This window comes from Leucoraja erinacea, unplaced genomic scaffold (genome assembly GCF_028641065.1).
Source record: "Leucoraja erinacea ecotype New England unplaced genomic scaffold, Leri_hhj_1 Leri_862S, whole genome shotgun sequence".
NCBI classification, from domain to species: Eukaryota; Metazoa; Chordata; class Chondrichthyes; order Rajiformes; family Rajidae; genus Leucoraja; species Leucoraja erinaceus.
This window is the reverse complement of record NW_026576798.1, coordinates 35,243-45,149: the sequence shown is the minus strand read 5'-3', so window position 1 is coordinate 45,149 and position 9,907 is coordinate 35,243. Positions and strand designations below refer to the sequence as shown.

At 47.2% G+C, this 9,907-nt stretch overlaps 1 protein-coding gene across 1 annotated transcript in view; it reads left to right on the top strand.

Annotated features, from left to right (window-relative positions):
* The first annotated feature begins 578 nt into the window (after positions 1–578).
* The window catches only part of LOC129694925 (single-stranded DNA-binding protein 3-like), a 31,621-nt gene continuing 22,292 nt past the window's right edge, over positions 579–9,907 (top strand). The window contains exons 1-2 of the mRNA XM_055631679.1: positions 579–591; positions 1,814–1,868. Of these exons, the coding sequence (XP_055487654.1) occupies positions 1,853–1,868 (16 nt within the window). The 5' untranslated portion in view covers positions 579–591; positions 1,814–1,852. The remainder of the gene's footprint in view (positions 592–1,813; positions 1,869–9,907) is intronic.

Genomic DNA, 9,907 nt, shown 5'->3' with positions numbered 1-9,907 from the left:
TAGCATCTATCATGTGATATCTGCCTGAAGGCACAGAAGTCTTACCCAGGCAGGAAATTATAACATAATTTGGTTATTATTATATTGCTGTTTGAGATTTTTGTACATAAATTGGCTGTTGAGTTTTTATTACATTAATTGCAAGAGTACATAAGATTATTCATTACTTTTGGGGGTGTCATTTGCAAAAGCTGTTACAAAGACATGTCCCTTTGTTGATGCTGATAGGCAGGAGTGGGATTATATTAGACAAAGAAAAATCACCTTCACATTAATTGTGCCAAGAGAATTCCAATAAGCAATGCCTGGCAGGATTGTGATAGACCCTAAAGCCATCCGGTAAATAGTTTGACCATGTTTTTGATTGGCTTGCCTGTGAACACAGGACATGTGGACTTCTGAGGATTTATAAAGAGAAGTGTGCCTATGAAGCAACAGGGAAAAAAATAATCTCTCACACACACACACTTTATCCATAAGAGATTTTAAATTTCTGTTCATTGTTAAGCAAGTATGATCTGAAGTCTCTAAATAGTGTTTTTTTTTACTTTGCAGATTCCGTACTCCCCTTCATCTCCTGGTACATATGGGGTATGTATTTGCATTTTTGGGAATATCTTGCATGAGGCAAATAAGTGTAAATGAAGGAAAATGATTTGTCCAAAGCAATTGATGATAGGTAAAAGGTTCACTATTGACTGATCTAAATGAGAAAGTAGAAAGAAGGTAGCTTCTCTCCACACCCAAGGCCAAGTAAAGTATGTCTTGGTAAATTTTTAAAAATGAAGTAATTTGTCTTGGCATTTGGAATCCTACATGTGTTATGTTGGTGGAGCTGCTGTCTCACAGCACCGGAGACCTGGGTTTGATCCTGACCTCGGTTGCTGTCTGTGTGGAGCTTGCACGATCTCTCTGTGACTATGTGGGTTTTCCCCGGGTGCTCAGGTTTCCTCCCACACCCCAAAGGATGTGTAGGTTTGAAGGTTAATTGGCCTCCATAAATTGCCCTTGGTGTGTTGGGAGATGATGCGAAAGAAAGTGGGATATCACACAACTAGTGTGAAATGCGAGGACTTGGTGGACGGGTAATTTCAACCAAAGAGGTGCAGGTTTGTACGTCAATTGGCCTCTGTAAATTTTCCCTAGTGTATGGGTGATTGCTGGTCGGCGTGGATTCGGTGGGACGAAGGGCCTGTTTCCACGCTGCATCTCTAACCTAAACCAGAGGGGCAATTCTATGTATTTGATATTTTACTGACTTGCTGGTGTAAAATGCTGAACTTGGTAACTATTTGTCATTGGGTGCAACAGAAAAGTTGTCAAAGCAAAGGGATTTGCCTCCAGTATAAGGTGCTCCAGGTATAACACGTTCAGTTTTGCTCCCACTGAAGTTGGCTATGATAATAGAACAACTGGAAAAAAGGTGGGAGTTGCAGCTTTGTGTTAAGTATTGATTGAATTCCATCTGTGACTCGGGCAGAATTGCCCCCCTGCTTTAGGTTAGAGATGCAGGGTGGAAACAGGCCCTTCGTCCCACCGAATCCACGCCGACCAGCAATCACCCATACACTAGTTCTATCCTACTAACTATGGACAATTTACAGAGGCCAATTGACGTACAAACCTGCACCTCTTTGGTTGAAATTATCCCGCAGTTTTGTTTGTGGTCTTTGGAAAAAACCCATGTCTACTGCTTTCTAGTATTCTGTTGAGAGTGTTCAGTGACCCAACAATGCCTTAGCCCAGTTACTGACAGAAGCATAACCCAGACAATCAATGATTCAATCAAAGCTGATGTGCGTTTTGTTCATAGGGGCCCCCTGGTGGCGGAGGTCCTCCAGGAACACCGATAATGCCAAGTCCAGCAGGTACAGCCTCCCTATCTCATTACTCCAGTGTTATAATATTAAATACATGCTAATTTTAACTACTATCTGAGATTTATATTAAAATGTGTGCATTTTCCACATTTTAACCTAAATGCCCTGGCAGTATTTTTTTTTTCTCTAAGATTGGAACCCTGCCTGCTTTTGCTTTTTTTGCTGCCTGTATTTGCCTGTAAGTGCTGATCACACAGTTTTATCACTGACTGGGAGAAAGCCAACACTATGAAATTAATAATTCTCTATTAATGGGTTGCCACATGTGTTGGCCAAAATAAGTACCCCAAGCTAATTCCCTAAATTGTGTCATCAGCACTCTCAGCATGATTTAATTACCGCCTTAATTGCACAGTGCAGATGCAGTGGCCTCCATAATGTTTGGGACAAAGAACTGTCATTTATTTATTTGCTTCTGTATTCCACAATTTGAGATTTGTAGTAAAAAAACAATCACATGTGGTTAAAGTACACATTGTCAGATTTTAATAAAGGCCATTTTTATACCTTTTGGTTTCACCATGTAGAAATTACAGCTGTGTTTATACATAGTCCCCCCACTTCAGGGCACCATAATGTTTGGGACACAGCAATGTCATGTCAATGAAAGTAGTCATGTTTAGTATTGTGTTGCATATCCTTTGCATGCAATGACTGCTTGAAGTCCGTGATTCATGGACATCACCAGTTGCTGGGCGTCTTCACTGGTGATACTCTGCCAGGCCTGGATTGCAGCCTTCTTTAGCTAATGCTTGTTTTGGGGAAAGTCCCCTTCAGTTTTTTTTCTTCAGCATATAAAACACATGCTATATTGGGTCAGATCGGGTGATTGACAGCCACTAAAGAATTGACCATTTTTTAGCTTTGAAAAACTCATTTGTTGCTTTAGCAGTATGTTTGGGATCATTGTCCTGCTGTAGAATGAACCCGCTGGCCAATACGTTTTGAGGTATTTGTTTGAACTTGAGCAGATAGGATGTGTCTATACACTTCAGAATTCATTAAGCTACTACCATCAGCAGTTGCATCAACAATGAAGATAAGTGAGCCAGTACTGTCAGCAGCCATACATGCCCAGGACATAACATCCCCACCACTGTGTTTCACAGATGAGGTGGTATGCTTTGGATCTTGGGCAGTTCCTCCTCTCCTTCATACTTTGCTCTTGCCATCACTCTGATACAAGTTAATCTTCGTCTCATCTATCCACATGACCTTTTTCCAGAACTATGGTTGCTCTTTTAGGTACTTCTTGGCAAAGTGTAACCTGCCCATCCTATTTTTGCAGCTAGCCAGTTGTTTGCATCTTGCAGTGTAGCCTTTGTATTTCTGTTCACCACCCGACCCGTGGAGCTGGAGACCACCACCCGACCCGTGGAGCTGGAGACCACCACCCGACCCGTGGAGCTGGAGACCACCACCCGACCCGTGGAGCTGGAGAACGCCACCCGACCCGTGGAGCTGGAGACCACCACCCGACCCGTGGAGCTGGAGACCACCACCCGACCCGTGGAGCTGGAGACCACCACCCAACCCGTGGAGCTGGAGACCACCACCCGACCCGTGGAGCTGGAGAACGCCACCCGACCCGTGGAGCTGGAGACCACCACCCGACCCGTGGAGCTGGAGACCACCACCCGACCCGTGGAGCTGGAGACCACCACCCGACCCGTGGAGCTGGAGACCACCACCCGACCCGTGGAGCTGGAGCTGGAGACCACCACCCGACCCGTGGAGCTGGAGACCACCACCCGACCCGTGGAGCTGGAGAACGCCACCCGACCCGTGGAGCTGGAGACCGCCACCCGACCCGTGGAGCTGGAGACCACCACCCGACCCGTGGAGCTGGAGAACGCCAGGTAAGCCCCATGACAATTAAATTGACTCTTGACTCTCTCTTGACTCTTGGCTGGAGACCATCAGCAGAGCCGCGGGGCTGAAGACCGCCTGCGGAGTAACGCAGACGCGGAGCAACGGAGCGGCAGAACACCAGCGCGCACCAAGCCAGCTCGGCCCACCAGAAGCACCAACAGACGGCGACGGGTACGAAAACACCGCCGGGGACGCAGAGGTGGGTTAAAGGCCAGGTTAGAGCTAGCCCCACACAGGGCAGCGATTCCTAGCCTTTTCCTCGCCAACGTGCGCTCACTGGCAAACAAAATGGATGAACTCCGGCTAAGGATCACCTCCCACAACCGGATCAAGGACTGCAACATCTTGATCTTCACTGAAACTTGGCTCAACACTGACGTTCCTGACAGCGCCATCCAGCTATCGGGGCGTCATTTACTCCGAGCGGACAGGACATCAGACTCTGGTAAGACCAGAGGGGGGGGGGGGTCTGTGCATTTATGTAAACAAAGCATGGTGCACGGACTCCACCATCATCGAGAGTCACTGCTCAGCTAACCTTGAATTCCTCTTGGTTAGATGCAGACCGTTCTATCTGCCCAGAGAGTTCACCTCCACTGTTGTGACTGCAGCCTATATCCCTCCTGATGCTAATGCCAAGCTTGCAATGAAAGAGCTGCATACTGCCATTAGCAAACAACAGACGCACAACCCTGAGGCAGCCTTCATTGTTGCGGGTGACTTCAATCACTCCAACCTGAAGACTGTACTCCCCAAATTCCACCAACATGTATCCTTCCCCACTAGAGTAGACAAGACACTGGACAAAGTCTACACCAATATGGCTGAAGCTTACAAAGCCATCCCCCTCCCCCACCTTGGTCAGTCTGATCACGTCTCATTGTTCCTGCTCCCTAAGTACTCCCCACTCATCAGACTGGTTAAACCAACTGTAAGGACAGTTAAAGTCTGGTCAGAGGAAGCGGACTTCACACTTCAGCAGTGTTTTGGAAACACTGACTGGAAGGCGTTTGCAGCCCAGGCCACCCTTGACTCTCACACGGACATTGATTCCTATACATCCTCTGTTCTGGACTTTATAAACTCCACCATCAATAGTGTCACCTCCCTCAAACAGGTGACCATATACCCGAATCAGAAGCCGTGGATGAACAGCGAGGTCAGGCTACTGCTGAAAGCACGGGACACCGCTTTCAGGTCAGGCGATGCTCGAGCCTACAGTTCATCCAGGGCTAACCTGAAGAGGGGCATCGGGAAGGCCAAGCACTGCCATAAGCTCAGGATTGAGGAGCACTTCAACAACAACTCCGACCCCCGCCGCATGTGGCAAGGCATCCAGGCCATCACGGACTACAGACCCTCCAACATCACCCCCACATCCAGCGACGCCTCCTTCCTTGAGGAGCTTAATCACTTCTATGGCCGCTTCGACAGGGACAATCTAGAGACAGCCATCAAGGCTGTGCTACCTGCCGATCACCAACCCCTCACACTCACCCCCTACGACGTGTACGTGGCACTGAGTAGGACTAATGCACGTAAGGCTGCTGGCCCTGACGGCATCCCCAGGGCGCGTGCTCAGTGCCTGTGCTGCGCAGCTGACAGACGTCTGGACTGACATCTTCAACCTGTCACTTGCCCAAGCAGTTGTCCCCACTTGCCTTAAAGCCACCTCCATCGTGCCAGTGCCAAAACACTCCACTGCGGCAAGCCTCAACGACTTCCGCCCAGTTGCACTTACCCCCATCATCACCAAGTGCTTCGAGAGGCTGGTCCTGGCACACCTCAAAAGCTGCCTACCCCCCACACTGGATCCCTATCAGTTTGCCTACCGCAAGAACAGGAGTACGGAGGATGCCATCTCAACGGCACTTCACTCCGCCCTCTCCCACCTTGACAACAGAGACACTTATGTAAGAATGCTGTTCATCGATTACAGCTCAGCATTCAACACCATTATTCCATCAAAACTGATCACCAAACTCGGTAACCTGGGCATCGACCCCTCCCTCTGCAACTGGATACTGGACTTTCTAACCAACAGACCCCAGTCTGTGAGGTTAGACAAGCACACCTCTTCAACCCTCACCCTGAACACCGGCGTTCCTCAGGGCTGTGTGCTGAGCCCCCTCCTCTACTCCCTCTTCACCTATGACTGCACACCTGTACATGGTACTAACACCATCATCAAGTATGCAGATGATACAACGGTGATTGGCCTCATCAGCAACAACGATGAGCTGGCCTACAGGGAGGAGGTCCAGCACTTAGCAGCATGGTGCACTGACAACAACCTGGCCCTTAACTCCAAGAAGACCAAGGAGCTCATTGTAGACTTCAGGAAGTCCAGAGGCGGCACGCACACCCCCATCCACATTAACGGGACGGAGGTGGAACGTGTTTCTAGCTTCAGGTTCCTGGGAGTCAACATCTCCGATGACCTCTCTTGGACCCACAATACCTCTACTCTGATCAAGAAGGCTCATCAGCGTCTCTTCTTCCTGAGGAGACTGAAGAAGGTCCATCTGTCTCCTCAGATCCTGGTGAACTTCTACCGCTGCACCATCGAGAGCATCCTTACCAACTGCATCACAGTATGGTATGGCAACTGCTCTGTCTCCGACCGGAAGGCATTGCAGAGGGTGGTGAAAATTGCCCAACGCATCACCGGTTCCACGCTCCCCTCCATTGAGTCTGTCCAAAGCAAGCGCTGTCTGCGGAGGGCGCTCAGCATCGCCAAGGACTGCTCTCACCCCAACCATGGACTGTTTACCCTCCTACCATCCGGGAGGCGCTACAGGTCTCTCCGTTGCCGAACCAGCAGGTCGAGGAACAGCTTCTTTCCGGCGGCTGTCACTCTACTAAACAACGTACCTCGGTGACTGCCAATCACCACCCCCCCCCCCCGGACACTAATTATTTTTTTTATTCAAATCGTTTGCTATGTCGCTCTTCAAGGGAGATGCTAAATGCATTTCGTTGTCTCTGTACTGTACACTGACAATGACAATTAAAATTGAATCTGAATCTGAATCTGAATCTGTTCATGAAGTCTTCTGCGTACAGTGGTCATTGGCAAATCCACACCTGAAGAGTGTTTCTGATCTATCGGACAGGCGTTTGGGGGTTTTCGTTTATTATAGAGAGAATTCTTCTGTCTTCAGCTGTGGAGGTCTTCCTTGGCCTGCCAGTCCCTTTGTGATTAGTAAGCTCACCTGTGTTCTCTTTCTTCTTAATGATGGACAGTTGATTTTGGTAAGCCTAAGGTTTGGCTGATATCCTTGTTTCCTAGTCTCATAAAGGCTTCTTTGACTTTCATTGACACAACTTTTGTCCTCGTGTTGACATACAGCAATAAAAGTTTCCAAAGGTGATGGAAAAACTGGAGGTGCTGAGAGCTCTCATACCTGCATTAAGGAGGCAATTAAACAAACCTGAGCAATTACAAACACCTGTGAAGCCATGTGCCCCAAACATTATGGTGCCCTGAAATTGGGGGACTATGGATAAACACAACTGTAATTTCTACATGGTGAAACCAATGTGTAAAAATGTCCTTTATTAAAATCTGACAATGTGCATTTTAACCACATGTGATTTTTTTTTATTGTCCCAAATTGTGGAGTACAGAGGCAAATAAGTAAATTATGGGTCTTGGTCCCAAACATTTTGGAGGGCACTGTAAATTAACCTTTTGATCATGCCATGTTTTCTTTAAAGCACAATGCAGTTCAGGAACAAGTTCAAGTGAGTTTATTGTCATGTGTCCCTATATAGGACAATGAAATTCTTGCTTTGCTTAAGCACACAGAAAATAGTAGGCATTTACTACAAAACAGATAAATGTGTCCATATACCCTGATCTAAATATATACACACATGAATAAATAACTGGTAAAGTGCAAATAACAGAAAGTGCTTGTTAATAATCAGAGTTTTGTCCGAGCCAAGTTTAATAACCTGATGGCTGAGGGGAAGTAGCTATTCCTGAACCTGGTTGTTGCAGTCTTTAGGCTCCTGTACCTTCTACCTGAAGGTAGCAGGGAGATGAGTGTGTGGCCAGGATGGTGTGGGTCTTTGATGATACTGCCAGCCTTTTTGAGGCAGCGACTGTGATAAATCCCCTCGATGGAAGGAAGGTCAGAGCCGATGATGGACTGGGCAGTGTTTACTACTTTTTGTAGTCTTTTCCTCTCCAGGGCGCTCAAATTGCCGAACCAAGCCACAATGCAACCGGTCAGCATGCTCTCGACTGTGCACCTGTAGAAGTTAGAGAGAGTCTTCCTTGACAATCCTACTCTCCGTAATCTTCTCAGAAAGTAGAGGCGCTGATGTGCTTTTTTGATAATTGCGTTCGTGTTCTCGGACCAGGAAAGATCTTCAGAGATGTGCACGCCCAGGAATTTGAAGTTCTTGACCATTTCAACCATCGACCCGTTGATATAAATGGGGCTGTGGGTCCCCCTCCTACTCCTTCCAAAGTCCACAATCAGTTCCTTGGTTTTGCTGGTGTTGAGGGCCAGGTTATTGCGCTGGCACCATATGGACAGTTGCTCGATCTCTCTTCTGTACTCTGACTCATCACCCATCAGTGATACGCCCCACATTAGTGGTGTCGTCAGCGAACTTGATGAACAAGCTGATATGATTTAATTTTCAAGTAGCGTGTTTAATTTTTGTACATTAATTGTTCCGGTTTGTTACTGAAAGAGCATTTAGATTTTTTTTTATTATAATAGGTGAGTTTTGCTCTAAATAATCAAAGGACATGTATGAATCATTTGAACCAAATTGAATACTGTAACATAGTTACTGACTTTATATGGGCTTTGTGTTTTTTCTGAGGTTAGTAAGTTGATGGAGATGGTTTAAAGTAATCACTCATTGATGCCTGCTTTCACTGGTTAGGTTCATCTCATTGAATTGGAGGTAAACAATTGTTCAGTTGAAGTGTTTCACTCATTTCAAGATGATGGATTTGAAAAGTGCGGAATTCATGTTGGATGTATGAAATGTTAATTGGAACACAGTTTGGACACTGAACAGATTGTTTCCTAAATTTAGAATAGCATGGGAAGAAGTGAAAATATCTCAAAATGTGATACCAGATTTGGGTGGGTATACCGTGGCAAAACTGAATAGTGTCTCTGTCCTGCAGAAAATAACACACAGTGATGGTCCCATTGATTCAGGATGAGGAAATCCTTTGACAGAGTAGACATGTTTCAATTTCAGGACAGGTGGACATAGGAGGGGAGTCTTGGAAGTGACCTTGGAGGGGGACAGATGAGAGATAAAGAATAGTGATTATAATTATGAGATGATCCCTGATAAATGCAGTGGCGACTTTGAAAGCCACATTTTATGCAGGATGGTCCAGGGCTGTGGAGTCAATACCCAAAACACCTGACTCCGACTCCTTGATGTCTTGTGTATCCGACTCTGATCCCGAGGCCTAGGTATATAATTCTAAATCTGCTTTGATGACATTACACAAAATGGCACAAGAACGACATGAATCATTGGAGATGTCCTCATTCGTTAAGGAATGGGGGTTCCCCTCTTCGACTATAGATGAGGCTCTCACCAGGGTCTCTTCTATACCATGTAACTCTGCTCTCACTCCCCATCCCTCCCACTCGTAACAAGGGCAAAGTCCCTCATCTCCTCACCTTCCACCCTACCAGCCGTCACATACAACAAATAATCCTCCAACATTCTTGCCACCTCCAACGGATCCCACCACTATCCACATCTTCCCATCTCCTCCCCTTTCGGCTTTCCGCAGAGACTGTTCCCTTCGTAACTCCCTGGTCAATTCGTCCCTTCCCAACCAAACCACCCCCTCTCCTGGCACTTTCCCTTGCAACCGCAGGAAATGCCACACTTGTCGCTTTACCTCCCCCCTTGACTCCATCCAAGGACCCAAGCAGACTATCCAGGTGTGGCAGAGGTTCACCTGCCCCTCCTTCAACCTCATCTATTGCATCTCCTGCTTCTAGGTGTCAGCTGCTCTACATCGGTGAGACCAAGCATAGACTTGGCGATCGCTTCGCCCAACACCTCCGCTCAGTTCGCAATATCTCCCGGTGGCTCAGCACTTCAACTCCCCCTTCCATTCTGAATCTGACCTTTCTGTCCTGGCCCTCCTCCAT